The sequence below is a fragment of the Raphanus sativus genome, chromosome 6 (assembly GCF_000801105.2).
Source record: "Raphanus sativus cultivar WK10039 chromosome 6, ASM80110v3, whole genome shotgun sequence".
In the NCBI taxonomy this organism is placed as follows: Eukaryota; Viridiplantae; Streptophyta; class Magnoliopsida; order Brassicales; family Brassicaceae; genus Raphanus; species Raphanus sativus.
The window spans coordinates 52,416,329-52,435,812 of record NC_079516.1 but is presented as its reverse complement, the minus strand read 5'-3'; the positions used below and the strand labels follow the sequence as shown (position 1 = coordinate 52,435,812).

General features: G+C 29.0%; 2 protein-coding genes across 2 annotated transcripts in view; one reads left to right on the top strand and one right to left on the bottom strand.

The window, feature by feature from the left end:
- Positions 1-19,484, bottom strand: part of LOC108812839 (serine/threonine-protein kinase D6PK) — a 64,574-nt gene that overhangs the window by 20,463 nt on the left and 24,627 nt on the right. The window lies entirely within an intron of this gene.
- On the top strand, positions 14,398-16,160 carry LOC108810398 (uncharacterized mitochondrial protein AtMg00310-like). Its single transcript, XM_056988929.1, has 2 exons — positions 14,398-14,903; positions 15,050-16,160. The coding sequence occupies exons 1-2, from the start codon at positions 14,462-14,464 to the stop codon at positions 15,226-15,228; spliced, it is 621 nt and encodes a 206-aa protein (XP_056844909.1). The 5' UTR covers positions 14,398-14,461; the 3' UTR covers positions 15,229-16,160.

The following is a 19,484-nucleotide window of genomic DNA, read 5'->3' as shown; positions in this document are numbered from 1 at the left end:
TTTAATATAAATTTGATTTAACTGAACATTAAAATTAAGATAAAATCAATTTTGTTTATTTTGAATTATATTTAAGAATGTGCATGTATATATTTAAAATTATAATCTTAGGTAGATTTTTCTATCTATTTATTTTAATTAAATATATTAAATAAATATGTAAAATTTCAGAATTATCAAAAATTAAAATTAAACAATATTTATAAAATCTGTAAATATATATAAGAAACTAATGATTTTACGATTTAATTTGATTTTATGATTTAATTTTATAATTTTCTAAAAATATGTATATATTTTTGAAATATTTTTAATTTAAATGATATTTCAAAATTTGAAATGCCATAATTGAATATATTTATTTTAATGATGATTTATGCGTTATTGCCATATTTTTAAAAAGTCCAAAAATATAAATCGATAATAAATATAATATATGAGTTATTACCATATTTTAAATTTTTTATCAAAAATATAAATTAACATTATATATAATTGTCCATGTCATATTAATCTATAACATATGTCATCAATTTTAGTAGCTATGTCACAATTATTAATCTAGGTGTTTTCATGCACCATGTGTAGTGATGAATTTTTTAAAAGTTACATTTTATATTTTAAAATGTAATTTATTAATATTATATATTTTATTATTTTGACTAATAATTAATATAAATATCATTAATTAAGCATGAAATTAAGAGAAAATATTTTTTTTTAAATTATATTTAAGAATATATATGTATATATATAAAGTTAAAATCTTAGATAAACAAAATTATTTATTTCATTTGGTTAAATTATTATATCAACTTGTACAAAATTACTAAAATCATATAAAATTGTATAGTTATCAAAATTTAAAACTAAATAATATTTATATAATTTGTAGATATCTAAAAGAAACTAATGATATTACGATTTATTTTTTTTTTAATTCAGAAAATTTTAAAAAATTTAGATAATAAAATTTTATTATTATAAAAGTAAAATTATATAATATTTCGAAATTCAAATATCATATTTGAATATATTTATTTAGTGATGATTTATGAGTTATTACCATATTCTACAAAGTTTACCAAAATATAAATCAATATTAAATGTAATATATGAGTTATTGTTATATTCTAAAAAGATTTCCAGAAATATATATTAGCATTAAATGTAATTGTCCATGTCATATTTAACCATATGACATGTCATCAATCTTAATAGCCACGTCACAATTTCTTTTGTGAAAACGATTGTAGAGAAGACATGTGGCAAATCACTTCTCAAATATAGACTAGGGGATTATTCACCTAATGTTTGTAAATCAACGTTATAAGGAGATTTTTGATATGTCCTTTAATTGCAAGGTCAATTTGAAAGTGATTTTTCCACAACTGAATATTCAGGATCTCTGATTGCCTTTACCATATACTTCTTTTTCCACTGATGTTAAACTCTTTGAACTTGAAAGATATTTTGGTTTTCTTGTAAGATTTTGTGATTTTGGTTCTGATATCAATTGTTGTACTTTTACAAGTATGTATCCAATTCTACCTCTATCAATTAGTATAATGGTGTATATTTTGGGTTTAATATGCAAAAAAATTAAGCTTCTTTCCAATTAATCTCATATTAATCAAAGTTGGAAACTAGTTACGTAATAGATAGTATTGGTCTAAACTTTTCTATATAAAAATTCGATTGATACGATTGTCCATTATAAACACACATATCACATTGTTTTGAATATGAAAAATGCATATCGTGAATTCAAATATTTGTAGTTTTAACATATAAATTTATATAAGATCGACTAAGTCCATCTTCATTTTTTTGTAACATTACTAGGACCAAGTTGCGTAACCACTGATTTGGTTGTACATTTTTGTTTGTTTTGGGATTACACACAACACTATGTGTCAAATCGAGCACATGTGCTATTGTTAAAAATTTACGAATTAATCGATATGCAAACTTTCGCATGAAATTTTAACGTTTTGTACATATCGCGGGTCACAAAACAAGTCCAATTAAACTTAGGACTTATATGTGATGTGTTGTTCGGACAGAAGGAGGAATAAAAGAAGGGCAACGTGAGAACTTACTATTTAAATTTCACAGCACATGCATATTTTATTTATATTATAGTTCGTGCTATTAATAAAGTCTCTTAGCTGTTTTACAGTATCGATTGTTTTCTTTAAATTGTATTTATAACCGTCGTGGTTTCTGAAAGAATGTTATAACTCTATATACTTCTAAGCATTTCACATTACTACATCGTTTCAAATGTTACTCACGTGGGAGTTGTGACTTGATCGCTAGTAATAAAAAGCTTCAGCTTCTCATTGTTCTCACAGAAAATACATTATTTGCAGTATATAGACTATAAAAGTCAGAAACTAACTTGGAGAAAGAGTTTCATCGTATACGATAAGCCATAAATAAAGAGGAAAAGATACACATGGGATGCATGGAAAATATCTTCGTTAGGGATACGATCAAAGTGATTAAGCAGTTAAAATGATTTGGTGTTCCAACCAATCGGGAACTAATTTCCTATTCTGTAATAAACAAAAATTGCATGTACCACTTTAGTTTTTTTGGTTATAACACGTACTTGCATGCCCTGATTTAAAATCGTTTTGGATATATCAAACCAACGTGACCATTAATATATTTGTGGACACAGCACCACATCTATACACCACAAAGTTCACACGCTATTTTTTTCCCCATGGCCCCATTTCAATGTCCTTTACATTGGACATTTTCTTCTTTCGGGACCATTTTTCCACGTTATCATGGCAAAAATTAAAGGGCTTTTTTCATATACCAAAAAATTAAAGTAAACCGATCGATCTCCGAGTGATAGCGGTAATATATGTTTCTATCGATGTTGATTCTTCCAAACCAACCCTTTTAATTTACCGATGTGTAAAGTGATGAACCGACCAAGTTAAGATTGAGAGATCGGCAGAAAGAAAGTTTTGCTTACGCGGTGAATAATAAGTAAGGAAATCGGAGTCCATATACATAAGAAATGAAAAAAAAAATTATACCTATAACACTATTTTGACTATGATATGTTATATATTGTTGTGTAAAGTGTCAAAAATATACTTTCTAAGCGCGTGTAAACACCAACGAGTGTTTGGTCTCTTTATCCTAAAAATGAAAAATTTGTTTCTACTTTACAATATATTACAGACAGCAAAAAAGGAATTGTAAGAAGAAGGTTTGTAGAAATCTGAGTTTGAGAACAAAGAAGTTAAATCAAGTATAAATGGTTCGACTGTGCGGCATACGTAGGATATCATTTTTTAATTTGGAAACTGGAAATTGTTTTCACAGAAGATCTAGGTGAAAAGAACGATCAATTGAATTGGGGAAGAAGATGAATAGTATCATGTGTCATATGTTCCATACTATTTTAAATTACAATATAGTATGATATATTTCTTTTTCTCTTCTTTTGCATTTGTATCTCCTTATATGCCTCCTGATTCTTCTTATTCACTACTTGATCAATTACACTGTTTTGTTCTCCAACACCGTCGCCACTCATCATCTTTCTCTCTAAGAAAATTTTAAAGAATTTCATATATACAAAGTTTGTGGGTGTGTCGAGTATTCCATACCATAATATGTATAGCATAGTCACGTAATGGACAAAAGATTTGGGTTTAGGGTTCAGGGTTTAGGATTAGAGTTTGGGTTTAGGGTATATGGTTTGGGTATACGGTTTGGGTTTAGGGTATATGGTTTGGGTTTAGATTTCAGAGTTTGGGTTTAGGGTTTATGGTTTAGGGTTTGGGTTTAGGATATATGGTTTGGGTTTATGATTTGGGTTTAGCGTATATGGTTTGGGTTTAGGGTTTAGGGTTTGAGTTTAGCGTATATAGTTTGGGTTTAGAGTTCTGGGTTAGATTGAATTGGGGAAGAAGATGAACAATATCATGCGTCATATGTTCCATACTATTTTAAATTACAGTATAGTATGATACATTTCTTTTTCTCCTATTTTGCAATTTGTATCTCCTTCTTTGTCTTCTGATTCTTCTTAGTTACTACTTGATCAGTTACACTGTTTTGTTCTCCAATACCATCGCCACTCATCATCTTTCTCTCTAAGGAAATTTTAAAGAATTTCATATATACAAAGTCTGTGGGTGTGTCGAATATTTCATACCATAATATGTATAGTATAGTCACGTAATGGATAAAAGTTTGGGTTTATGGTTTAGGATTAGGGTTTGGGTTTAGGATATATGGTTTGGGTTTAGGGTTTGGGTTCAGAGTTTGGGTTTATGGTTTAGGGTTTGGGTTTAGGGTTTAAGGTATATGGTTTGGATTTAGGGTTTATAGTTTAAGGTATATAGTTTGGATATATGGTTTGGGTTTAGGGTTTAGGGTTTAGGGTTTAGTGTTTAGGGTTTAGAATATATGGTTTGGGTATATGATATGTTGTTTCAAGTGAATGTCTATTTTTCCTGCAGCTTTGTCCATACTATAATGCATATAATATAGTCTAATTTCGCTTTGTGGGTATCTGTTGTTTTGTTACAAATGTGTCGAGACTATAGTGAATATTGTATAGTACATCTTTTATTTATTTTCCTTTCCACATGTTCACCCGCTTTCTGAAGGATAATAGTGGTATTTTTTGAAAAAATTTTCACATCAATGAATTTATACTGTAGAATGGACATATTCTTTATTTTTATGTCCCTTATATATATATCTCACAAATTGCCCCTAACAAGTATCCTATTCAGTATTTTCATCAAACAAAAAAAAAACGTGACGTCTTCCAAGTCAATAAGAAGGTAATTTGTTTCTTCGGGTATAACCAATCTTTCTACCAATATGGTATTTTTCATCAAGTCAACTCATAGGAGCAGATATTATTATGGGTTTCACGTTTTTCTTTTTTGACAAACCTTTGAATTTAATTAGAAAAATGATGTTGTTTGTAAAAGTTAAAATATCAACAACCAGCAGGTTATTCCTTGGAGAACAAAAACAGGGAAGAACCTCTAAACTTGGTTGGGTTGGGGAGGGGGATTGTGTTATTTATACGTGAGCCAACTTTCCATCACGCTACTAAAATGTTATCAATTTCTTTTGGCCGAAATTGCATCTCGGATGAGCCTTTCAATGAAAATTGCCGGATGTGTTGATAAGATGTGGTTGTGCAACCTATTGTTTCTTTCTTTGCAGATCATGTAAATCGTTGTTAGAAGAACTATATAACCACGTGGTCTAGTGGTTTCCACTATAGGAGAAATTACTCGGTTGATCCAAGTCATATATCGACTTTCGTTTTGTGCAAAGTTATTAGCTCCACATAAATATGGTTCTATTGCTTGCGATTTATTTGAATATCTGGAAAAGTGTCTATCCGTAGAAATGCAATCTATCAAAAAGTTAGGTATGTATCTTTGATAGACTTAAATTTATTTTTTTTAGTTTACAGGAAAAATAACTAACTTGTACAGTATCTTTGGAAATGACGAATCTTTCATCCCAGTCCATAAAAACCTATCCACTTATGAAAAGAGAAAGTACGGAATCCCGGCCTTTTATTCACCACACCCTAAATCTTTCGTCATTAACTTCACATCGCAAAATAAGTGACCTCTAATTTCTTTTATGTGTTACAAACCAGCATTTACTATCAAAGTGCACGACCCAAACTTTCTAAAAGACACTTTAGGTGAGTTATCCACATTGTAAATGTGTGTCTTGGGTTGTATTTTTGAACCAAATGTTTTTGTCAAAGGCAGCGGAACCATTTGGTTATCTAACTCCATTTTTATCAATATTTTTCAGTTTTTAATAAGTAGAAACTGTATTATATATTTTCATTGAGGTTGCGCTTAGTCTCCAACATGATTTTAGATGCGTAACTGCGTTGAAAGATTTTTGGGGTCGGATAGCCTTGTATGCACACATTGCTATTTAGTTTTTATATACAGATACAAATTCTGCATGGTATTTACAACGATTTTATTATTATTATCTTTTTGGAACACGACAACAATTTTATTTATATTTTTGACAAAAACATCAAAAATAGTGAAAAGAGCTATTTTTAGCAAAAAAGAAAAGAAAAAAGAAATAGTGAAAAGGCAGCTGAAAGTATACAGACGCGGCTCGAACAAGCCATAGCCAAACCTTATGATAGTAAGAAGAATCTACTTTTTTAGATATCGGTCTATACAGTTCGCACTTTGCACACACACAAAAGTCTACACAACAGTATAACACCACCATATGCATTTCTCAGTAACGTGGTTTTGTGTGTGTGTATATATATAGATGTGTGTGAGTGACTAATATGATTAGATAAGTATATTTTTTCTTCCAATTTTGAGATGTTTTTTTTGTAACTGCAATTTTGAGATGTTGAGCAATACGTTTTGTTTGTTTGGCAAATTCTTATCAATAGTTATTTCCTTAAGATGTTAACTTGATTAAATAAGCTGGTGTTTGAATTCAGGTCCTGAACATTATCTTTCTTTTCTTTTTTCTGGCTAATCCTGAACATTAGCTTCTATCGTGATAATTTACGAATTTAAGTAAGTGAAGTCAGTAAGTTACAAAAAAAAAAAAAGGTAAGTGAAGTCAGTAGATTTCTTTCTTAGAAAAAATAATCTTTCTCCAAAAATTCAGTTGATTTAAAAAGAAGAGAATAAAATAAATATTATATAATTTGTACAGGTGAAAATCTACAAGTACATATAATGTATGCAGTATGCTTGATATGTTTACACGTACTTTGATATTTGCGGTTTCTCTCAACAAAACACTTTAAGATTGTTTACTTTCCAAATGATTCGAGAGATATTTACATAAGATTACTTAATGCAAGAAGACGATGATCTTTAAGACGATATCTATGGAGGAGTCGAATATCAAATGATCATCATAACAGAAATTGAAAATTTTGAAATTAATTTTGTGAATAGTGACAATAAGCTTACATGAAAAATGGAATTGTTGGAGATATTTTACCTAGTTTGGTAATAAAGAAGTTTCTTCTCCCATGTCCCAGTAGCCCACAATTGTTCTTTTCTACTCACTTTCTTTTCAAATTTTCGAAAAACTCGTCGTAAATTATTTGTTTGGCCTTCTACTTTACAAATAAATAACATCAATGTTTTAAAAAGTTATCTAAATTTACAGGGGTTAGTAAGACATAGCTTTAAGTTTGCAACAACCTAAAATGGTTGATTGGAAGAAAAAAATGAATCAGGGAGTATTTTATTAACGTATCATTTTGGACTTTGTTTTAAACACCGGTCAAATTGCAAATATATTATCATATACTCCTAATTTCTAAAATGTTACATATGATGATTAATTTTCTTCAACATATGCAATATTGATAAATAATGTTTTGAATCATGTTTTTAAGATACAATTATCTTCGTGATACTCATATTGACAAATGATTCTACGTATAAAATATTTTAGAGGATTAATTTTTTTCTGCATCTTTCAACTAAAACGAACGGTTTTATCAAGATCTAAGAGAAATTAAAATTTTAGACTTCTTTTGAGCTAGCTATATATTATAATACACATTTGCATACACATTAAGTTATGTTTATTTTATAATCTAAAATATAATATTGAGATTCTTAATCATTATTAGCAGTTTTCTTATTTTTCAATGATCAGTACTTTTCAATGAAATAAAAATGCATTTACATTAAAAGCTAACAATGCCAAGATATTTACTCGAAATTCCATAATTGTAGAAAATGTTTGAACCAAATGTCTAAAGATAATCGTCATCATGAAAAATTAGTTTCATTCTTTTCTTGGATGACTTAATTCTCAATAGAGTTTTACCCATGTAGACAAGCAACAAAGGTGAATTGCTGAAAATTAAAGGGGTCCATTTTCCTCATTTTTTCCTTCATGTTGACTATTTTCTTTTTCTATATCCTTTCACCAACCACTTAAATTATTGCATTTGATCCTTTCCCCCTTTACTTCCAAATGAATACTTGAAGAGTTAATTCATCTTCTCTTCTTTTTCCAGGCCAATTAATTGTGAACTATATTAAATGTGAAAATATAGTTCTAAGTAATAAATTAGATTGGACCTGCCGGATTGGACAGGTGTTTTTTTGTTTACGTAACGTAATTAAATGTTGTTTACACTATTATATACTCTATAAAAATTATAGTATAAATTCTGACAAAAAAAATTCACATAATACAAATATTACTGTAACATAATTTTCTCTATAGTCATTAGTTTTTTCTTAAAAAAGTAAACGTGCATCTGATCATACTATGAACAACAAAATTGAGTTAATTCATGAATATATATGAGCTAAACTTTTTTAAAAATGATAAACCCAACTTAGATAATGTATTTAAGTTGGGCTATATTTCTATCAAATAACTAGAAAAGTTTACAAATTTGCTAGATTTTTTTGTTGGTTGTGAATTTAAATGTATTGTTATTTGTCTATGTTTTTAATTAGTTTCATTTATTTTAGTTTGTTTGCGATTAGTTTAGGAATAATGAATAGGTGTAAGAGACATTAATTTCTAATGTGAAACTAATAATTTTTTTTGTGACATTTCGTTTTAAATAAAAGAGAACTCTAAATATTTTTCTATATGTGTACTTCTAGTATATAATGATAATATCTATCTTAATAGGAGTAGGAGATTAGAAGAGATGCAATATCTCCCAGAAATAGAAGGTACAACTTGTTGAAACACAATCAAAATTATCAATCCATTTTTTTGTCGTAATTATCAATTCAATTAATTTTTAGTGCAAATATATATCCATGTTTATAATCTTAAATATGCTCACATTCTTCAAAACGTTATTACTAGTTTAGTAGACCATAATAATTTCTTGGAGAAAGCAGACCATAATCTTTATATATATATATATAATGGGAAAATTTTAATGTAAGGAATATATGCAGTTTAGTTTCAGTGGGTAATGTATTGAAAGACTTTAGTTTTTAATCGGTAGAAGGTTATTAATACTTACCGAAATGTTGGTGACTTAGTGGCACTATAAATAGATGAAAATATCAACAAATAGTTTTTTATTTAAAATATAATTATTTTATAAATCATAAGTTTTTAAAAATATTTTTGGATTTGCGAAAGATTATGAGTCTAAAATCTGTAAAAAGCTATTAACATCCTAACATAATAAATACTGAAAACAACCCACCCTTTAAAATGCTAAAGAAACTGCTAGATAACATTATTTGATGATGGCGTTAGAGTGGTAGATTATATTCAAAAATGTATTATAAATATTACTTTTTTCTTTTCTGTTTCATAAGTTTCACCTGAAAGTGTTGTACACATATTAAAAAAATATTTAAAAATTCTATTTTGAACTTTTGCTCACACATTAATAAATTTTCCTTTTTAATTATTGCATTACAATAATAGGGATAAAACAATTTTTTTATTTAAAATTTTGCATTGAAAATACAAAATGGCACTCTTTATTTATTAAAGGGAGAAAATATTTAATATTCATTTGAGGGTAGTTATTAAGCGGGTGTTGTTTTGCTCTGCTGAAGAATGTTAAATTGTTAAAGTAGCCTGATTAATCAGCTTCTACCGATGCTAGTTATCTTGTCTTTAGATCTTTTGTTCTCGCCTAACTCGATTTGATCTCTTCTCAGATTTTTACATCTTTTTTCTCCATTAGCTCAAATAAAATATAATTTGTTAACTACATCTTGTAAATCTCAATTTTCATTTTATAGATGATATTTATATTCCTAGAAAAAGAAACAATACTATTTAACCTTAGATGTCAAACATAAGGGCTGGTCCAAGTGTACAACTTTCTACGGATCTGTAAGAGTCCCACATTTTAATATTCTATCTACTATATAAATATATAAAGTGAAAGTTTCAATTATATGAACTCATATCAGTTCTTAGAGCTGGTCCAAGTCCAGCCGTTATTTATAATCTCAATTACCTTCAAATCTTACTTTCATTATCATAAAAGCTATATTGTTCTATATAATGATACCACCGTCCAATACATCCAGTCATAACATGACTCGTAACTCAATAAAAATCTAAGCAAAAAAGTTTGAGATCATCGGTTTCGCATTATTTTGAATTTGATTAGTAATTAACAGTTATGAAATTAGCAAGAAAAGACATGCTTATATAAATTTGAAACCACGAATATCTTTTTATTGTTTGTCAACAGGATCCATTGACTTGCTTTTAAGTTTTATGGTTCTCACTATTTTTATTTCAAAACATAATAACTTTATAATAGAATTGAAAATTTTTAGTACTATTTTATTTTATAATAACAATAAAGTGATAAACAAAAAATAAATATATTGCTATATAATTAATAAATTTATTTTTACTCTATTATTAGAAAGTAAAATAGAAATCATTAGAATATTTTACTCTAAATTCTATTTTATAGTAGAAAATAAAATAAAAACTAGAGATGTTCTAACTCTTGAAAAGAAATATAATCAACTTTCCATAATCAACATTTCGGTAGTGGATCCAAGAAAAAAATAAATTATGAGATCGATAATTTATATTATTTTATTATAAAGATATATATACATATAGAAATATATTTTATTTTTTTCTTAATTAATATGTTTTCCTTTTTGGCAGATTTCCCAAAAAGACTTAAAAATGTCGTCTGACAAAAAATATAAAATGATCTTTCATTAAAAAAAATGACAATAATACCTTTACTTTATAGATATATATATATAAAATATAAATAAATATTTAAATAAATAATACTAATAAATTTATTTCTGAAGAAAACTGGATACTTTTTCGAAATTTTCTTTTATCAAATTTTCAGTTTTTAAATGCTCTTTTAAAATACAAAATTCTTTTTGAAATTATTTTAAATTCACTATATTAAAATTTAAATCTTAGTTATATATTTTTAAAATCCTAAACCCCATCCCCCTTCCAAACTCCACCCCAATTCTAAACTTTACATATATAAATCAGTTAATCCTAGAGATATGAGTACTTTTTTATCTTTTTAGTGAAATCTGTTTTGTTCATTTTGACATTTGTGTGATGTATTTGTGATAAAAATAATAATTTTGTGACTATCCTATCATATTTGTCTTTCTTTTCTTATCATAGATTTTAAACATTTGAGGGGGGAGGGATCACACATTCTAATAAAGCAACTGTTTATTGCATTAGTTTTATCATATAATCTACAAATATATAAACATATATCACCAAAATCAGCAAAAGGCTGAGATTAGACTACGACAGAACTCACCCCAGCCGCAACCTCTGCTTCCGACGAACAGAGATGTAGTCAAGTGCAATACCAACGCCGCTTGAATTGTATCACGCAAAGCGGAACTAGGATGGTTCTTTGAGGATCCGAACGCCGGCCCGACAGCAGAGAGCTCCAAATCGACAGAGCATGTCTCCTCCTCCTTCATGGCGGAAGCGCTGGCTATGAAGAAAGCACTGCATGATGCAAAGCGCAAAGACTACACCAACGTCTGGTTTCGAACCGACTCTCAGGAGCTCACTAGAGCTATCAACTCGAAGACATATCCCGTGGAACTTTTCGGAGTTCTATGGATATCGAGTTACTATCATCGTTTTTCACTTTTTGCTTTTTCTCTTTTGTTGGTCGTGAGAACAATGCTACTGCAGATTCCATTGCAAAAACGGTTCTCGCTTTCTTGTTTTCTACCGTGTAATGAACATCTTTGATTCTATATTAATCATCTGTTTGCCAAAAAAAAAAAAAAGACTACGACTGGCACAGTAAGACAAACGTCTTGGGTATTTACCAGTGAGGAATCATTCCGAAACGAAAGTTGGTCAAGATTTTGGGCTCCTATATTTTAGTAAAGCCTATTTAAACATTTATGCTGGTATATTCATATTCATTCTAACTTAAGCCCAACTCAACTGAATATGATTTTTATAGTCCTATCAGAAACTATTGGCCATCGACATCGTAACTATCATAGCTCATAAATTATAGCAGCTGGCTATTTTGTTTTTTTTTTTGACTAAAGCTGGCTATTTTGTTTATAATGTATATAGTTTCTGAATTTTGTTTTTAAAATATAAATCTTCAACATTTGGAACCTTAAACTATAAAAAGCGGTGGATAAAAGTGAAAAAAAAATATAAAGCGAGCGGTGGATTCGTTGAATGCATGCCACCCCACTAGATTCACGAATACGATTATATACCATGCATGAACCATTATTAACTAGTATCTGAAAACTATAGATTTCTGGCCGAAGTTTGGACTAGAAATATTTCTAAAATGTAAAAAGTGATTATTTTTATTTTCGTGGATATTTTCTCAAATGAGGGTTAATTTAGTGTTTTCATAAGTTTGAAAGATTAATATAAATTTCCTTCTCAACTCTCCGATTAAAATAAATCAACTTGTATCTAACGCTTTTCGTCGTGAACCGAAACCGGATAAGGTTTACGCATCGTTCAGAATTTGATAGCACTCTGAGTAATTTTTTTTTCCAAAAAGCACTCTGCGTATTATCTCTGTCGATAACTATATTTGCCACTCGCAAACATTTATGTGTATATGTGTTACGAATAAAAAAACATTTATGTATATTATACTATACGAAATAAATTATATATTAGTATTTTTTTTTTTTTAACTAGGATGTTCAAGGCCCGAAGGCCCGTAATCATCCTAGGCCCGGAGCCAGCCTTTGCTGATACCTTTAAGTGGCGTAAAGCACTCCGTGGCCATGCTGTGACATTCGATATGGCCGACATTCGTACCCGCGTCCCCTTGAATGGTGGATATATATATATATTAGTATTATATGACGTGGACAGTGGTTTTCTCAAACTATCGTAGACTGTTCTTGTTTTGGAAAGATTCTCAAACAAAGCAAAAAGTAGAATAATATATCAATATGTATGGAAAAGCATTAATACTTACTTTTTGCATGTTGAAGTTCAGTCTACTTGATCAAAAAAAAAAAAGTTCAGTCTACAAAACGACAGATGTTGTATTTATATAGTATTTTCTTACCAAAAACAGACAAAACTTGCGCTGACTCTTACCTCCCCCCCCCTCGAACCGTATTTGCTTGGTTCTTTGTATATCACACAGTCACACTGACGATATAATAATATGCGCAAGTACGAAATAACTAATATAGCTATGAGATCTCAAGCCGTCAAAAAAAAAGCTATGAGATCTCAACGTGACTAGTCTCATCATTCACTAGATATGTGCTGTTTTTTTTTTTTTTGAAATTTAGATATATACTGTTTTTTTATGAAACTTAGATATATACTGTTTGTAGAGTTAAATGGTTTGGGTTAGAGTATGATCTTAGAGATTAAAATGATTTGTTAAAATACAAATAATATTAAGCAAAAGAAAATGCAATTGATATTTTTTTTTGAGAAATAAATGCAAATGATATTAATGTCATTCAAAATCATTTATTCAAATTAATGTCGCCAGTATCATTTGAGCAGAAAATATCATAAGAGTGGCAGTTCAGATACTTTTGTAAATGTATGTACTTTTTGGTGTACGTGTAAAAATCCAAAACAATATATTTCTACGAAAGGAGATTTTCTAGAATTTGTCTCCGATATATAATTCAGTTTTTACAATGTTTTTTATGTAGAGGTTTAATTTGCGGATCCAGAAGAAACAATTGAGAGTTTTTTAAATGTCAATGTATTAAAAATTTGTCTTAGCGTCATTTTATCTAAAAATATTCATTTTATTTTTTATGATTGTAGTTTATAGTTTTAATCAAATAAGATGAATAATTCTATACTATTGTACTCGAACAAATAGAAGATTAATAAAATTATATTGTGTTCCCAAAAACAAATTCGGTCCAATTTACTAAATAATAATAAAATTCTATGTTTATATTTTTTACATTTGATTTAAACAAATTACATTTTTACTATATTAACAAAAGCTACATACATTCGAAGTTTGTCTGCCCTGATCAAAAATAATATCAGGCTTCAACATCTCCATGGATATAAAGCATCACAAGGTGGACCAACTATCTCCCATTTACTTTTTGCTGATGACTCATTAGTGTTTTGCAGAGCTACGGAAGATGAATGCAGGACATTAATGCAAACACTTAAAGAGTACCAAAAAGCACCAGGGCAAGCTGTTAATTTTACCAAGTCAGCAATTACATTCGCTAAAGGTATTTCCCAAACAACTCAAGAAAATCTGATGAAAATGACTGGAATTACAAAAATAGGAGGATTTGGGAAGTATTTAGGACTCCCGGAGAAAATAGGGCGTAGAAGAAAGGATGCTTTTGAGTATATTAAACAAAGAGTAATAAATAAATTAGATAGTTGGTACAACAGATTTCTAAGTCCAGCGGGAAGAGAAGTGTTATTGAAAACAGTAATTACAGCTCTACCAACATATGCTATGTCTTGTTTCCTGCTTCCAAAAAAACTAATTAATGAAATCACCACTAGTATGCGAAATTTTTGGTGGTCAGGACAAAAGGATAAGCAAAAGATTCCATGGATAAGTTGGAAAAAGGTTACTGCTTCAAAAAGAGAGGGAGGGCTAGGAATAAGAGATATGGAGATGTTTAATTTAGCACTGGTAGCTAAACAAGGCTGGAGAATTATTAGAAATCCATCTTCTCTGATGGCTAGAGTAATGAAAGCTAAATACTTTAGGCATACAGATTTTTTGCAGGCTCCCACTTACAAAAATTCCAGCTATGCTTGGCGCAGCATATTACAAGCGAGGAGATTAATACAGGAAGGAACGAAATGGATTGTGGGAGATGGAAGCAAAATAAGGGTATGGGAGGATAATTGGATTCATAAACAACCAGCCAAACCAGCTTCAGGGATAGGTAAAGAAGCTTACCCACTGTTAAGAGTTAGAGATCTGATGATTCAAGGAACCAAAAGTTGGAATGAACAGTTTATTAACAGCATAATAAACAGAGACGATGCTCAATATATACTCAATATAAGGATTGGCTCTGCTATGTATCAGGATACTCCTATATGGAGTTTCACAAAGACAGGGGAATACACTGTAAGATCAGGTTACCATCTAAGCAATCAGCTATGGAATCATCTGAAGGAGGAGGAACAAGGAAATCGGTGTTTAACAGAGGAAATGAAGAGAAGCTGCTCAGGTATATGGGCGTTGGATTTACCACCGAAAGTTAAAACCTTTTGGTGGAGAATAATGCATAATGGACTACCTGTGCAGGAAAATCTAAAAAGAAGAAACATAAAGATTGATGGTAAATGTCTCATGTGTGGAGATTATCCTGAAACACAATCCCATTTGCTTTTTCAATGCAGAGTTACAAGAGAGATTTGGTCTCTGGCGCCTACAAGTGTTACTTGGGAAGCAGAAGTCATGGAAGACACACAACACAGAATAGATAAGTTAATTACTTTGGCTAAAAAGATAAGAGAGAGCTCCTCAATTTCTACATTGGATGGAGAGTATGGAAAAAGAGAAATAATATTGTTTTCCATCAGAAAAGGGAGCACATAGTCAAAGTAATTCATGATGCAATACGAGATTTAAATCAATGGAAGGATGCGAATAGCTGCTTGAATCAAAGGAGTACAAACAATGAAAGATCAAAGGAGGAACCGGTACATTTACAGCAGACTATACCGCCGGGTGCTAAATATTATTGTCAGGTTGATGCTTCATGGAGAAATGATATGGAAGTGGCAGGTATTGGTTGGTCCTTACATAGCATGCAAGGCAATCAATTGCTTCAAGGATCCACTTCCATACAAGCAACAAATACTCCAAGAGAAGCGGAAGCTGAAGCACTGCGCATGGCAGTCACTCAAATGAGAGCGCTAGCATTTGATAAAGTACATTTCCTGAGTGACTGTAAGGCTATATTGGATGAGTTGGCTCAGTATATCACAAGAGCAACTACTAAGAAAGGCCGTAACACGGAGAGCATCTCCATGATACAGGACATTGCAAAAGCAGCTAAAGATGCTGATTTTACTTTCTCGTTTATAACTAGAAATAGATTAAGTTTAGTAGATGAACTTGCTAAGAAAGCTAGATGTAATAATCAAAACTATGTAATAACTTGGTTTTAATATAAATACAAATGGGTTGCCAAAAAAAAAATATACGGGTTCTTTTTTTCTTTTTTTTTTTCTTTTTTTTCCTTTTTGTCAGAAATTTTATACAAAAGGTACTATAAAATAAACAAATAAAATCGAAAGATAAAAATCCTTTAGCTGGTTCTGTGTACACTGATATCACAAAATATATACCATGCATGTAGGCAATTAATCGCCTGTGGTCAAATAGGCTAGCTATTAATGATGAAACCATACGTATAGAAAATCAAATATTTTCTTTGACCTTTATGCTATCAACCCTATTGGTTGAATGACTCATATACAAGGGCCCAAAACCTATTTGTGAATTATTTTAATATATCTGATTTTAATTATATAATACAAACAGATTTCGATCAACTTGTACAATTTGCCCCGTTGAAACAGAGATAGATTCATGCACGCCTGCTGTTTTCCTTACATTTTATATATCTTTAAAAGGATTCAAGACTGTATATATTTATGCATGTAGGTACGTACTTAGACATTGCTGGTGCGCAGATGCATATGTAGATTCAAGTCCAAGCTGGTGAGTTCAAGCTATTTCGCATTTTAGCTTCAACAAACTTAATTTATTTTTTGAGTTTCTTTATCCGATCTTGTTTCGTTTATATGATTTTCTGTTCTATCTATGGTTTATACATGGTTTTTTTTTTTGAAACTTTTATACATGGTTGCGGAGTGAAAAATTATTAAGTTTTGCGTTTTTCTTCTTAAAAGATGGAGTGTAAAATTAAAATGCAAGTTTTTTAAGAAGGATTTCAATCCATTTTGCATAATATGGAACTGGATTTTTTTTTGTTTCTCGTCATCCTCCATGGTTAAGTTCATTAATTAATTGACTTTAACATCTAATATTGAGCATAATATTGAAGCGTGTGGGTTAATAAACTTGCAAGACCAAGTGATCAGAGCAAATTGTAAAAAGGGTAAGGCGTTTTCTTTTTGGTAAAGGGGGGAGCGGTAAGGCAGCTGCAGACAAGTATTCGGTTCATTACATTGTATCATTCTTCTAACCAGTTATCGGTTTAAAAATCATGTATAAAATTCTATGCTATTTATAATTCGATTCTTCTTCTGTTTGGTCCGGTTTATACACACACACACACGTTTATGAGCTGTGATGATATTAAAAAAAAAATATATTATAATATACTTCCAAAAAAAAAAAAATAGGGTATTGGAATTTGCAATTTGTGCCATTTTGTTTTTGTCAAAAAATTAATATCTGTATTTTGGAATTCGTAGAAAGTTAGTTTTAACTTCTTAAAAACATAATATTAATACTTTTTGCTTTTAAAAAATATTCTTATTATTTTAGCAAAAAAAAATATTCTTATTTTTTTGCAGGAGAAATATTAAATTTCTATATGTTATTGTATGTAGTAGAAATTCAATATTTTGGGGTTGTTTTTAGCTGAGATATATACATATTTCATTTTTCATCATCGGAGAATGAAGAATGTAATGGTCTACTAAAACCAATTATATATCATTTAACCAGAGGTAGTCGGTTAATATATCAGTTCTTGATTATTTTAATAAATCAGTTAATGTGTAGAATATTATTCATGAATATTGAATAATAATGTTTTACTCTAAATAAATTTAGCATTCGATAAAATATAGCAGTAGTTATATCATTTGATAATTTAGAAAATTAATAAATTATATAAAACATAATTATTTACTTAAATTTGTAAATAATATGATTTTCATGTTATATTTCATTTAAAGTTTTTTTTTTTGAGAAATTAAAGTATTTTTTGAAAGGGCATTTAAAGTATATTTCCACGACAATATTAAGACCTTTAAAAGTTAAAATAATACTTCATGTTATATTCATTTAAAGTATATTTCATTTAAATTATATTTCCACGACAATATTAATCAATAAATATTTAAGAATTAATTTATAAATTATTTTTTTTTGTAAAAGCTCTATATTTTGCATGAACTCGCTTGCATGGAAACGGCATATACGAGTCTGAAAACCTTCGTCGTCGTTGTGATACATATAGATGATTATTTTGTAGATGAATAAGAATGTGTGAAGCTTTTTCTATATTTTTGTGTAATTATCATTTTCACATTAGTATCTATCATGCTCAACTTAAACTTAAAATAATAAAATATAATTAAACTGTCATTTATCATTTAGACCAATACAACGTCATTATCAATTATCTGTGTAATTGTGTTAAATAAATCTATTATTAGTTTGTGAATATTTGCCATATTTTTCTTAAAGCTTTAATATATGCATCAGTTTCCTATTTGTAGTTTATACAGTTTGTCACTATATTTGTAAAGCAGAATAAATAAAATAAATAAATATCACCTACATGAAAATGTTAACATCAAAATATATTAAGAAATATTTGTATAAGTCAATGTCTCTTATTAAAACTCATTTCCATCTATCTTATATTATCTTACAGATTTTTCAAAAAGCTGGAAATATGATCTTTCTGATTCATAATATATAATGTTTTAAAAGTTTTTGTTATTTCAAAATGTAAAATGTTTTGATATTAAACATTAATTTTTGTGTTTTAATCCAAAATTTCATACATTAAAAACATAAGAAGTATTTTCAAACAAAAATTTGAATGAATTAATTTTTCTTTTTGATTAACATGGGATATTTCGGTACCCAGACTAATCTTAAAAAAAGTATAATCTACGGATAATCTTTTTTTGTTTGGGTATTCATTTGAAGTGTAAACTATAGTCTTATATCTGCATGACCACGTATGTTTAGTATTGTGGACTGCTTCGAATCCGGGTCGATTATCTCATCGAAATCTGTCTTACCACTATATATCATCCATGGGTAGCTGAATGAGTTAATTTGTTGCTTACGATTCCATCTTGGAAGAGATGATTTTTTCTTTTTATAATATTGCGCATAATTTTCTTAACTAATTGCAAGAGGTAAACAAAAAAAAATGTTTGGCTTTTATATATGTGGGGCTTGTAAACTATGTTACATGGAAACGGAAGTGGATACGCGGAAGGGGAATTGTATGGAAGCGTAGAAGCGAGATTTTTTAAAAAATTAGGAAACGGAAACATGTTGGAAGCGTATATTTATATATGTATATACATACACATATTAAAATATAAAAATTACAAATATGACTAGAGACTATTAGATTCAAATTAAAAATAAAACATTTATTCATTTATAATAATTTTAAATGATTTTATGTTAAAACCGTGAAAATATACATAAAGTAAGTTTATAAGATATTATTATAGTAATTACTTTTAATATTTCGTAAATAATTAACACAATCTATTTGAATATATAC

Coding starts and splice junctions, on each gene's coding strand:
- LOC108810398 (XM_056988929.1), top strand. CDS start 14,462: ATGTCTTGTTTCCTGCTTCCAAAAAAACTAATTAATGAAATCACCACT. Junction 14,904..15,049: donor CAAACCAGCTTCAGGGATAG/GTAAAGAAGCTT, acceptor GCTATGTATCAG/GATACTCCTATATGGAGTTT.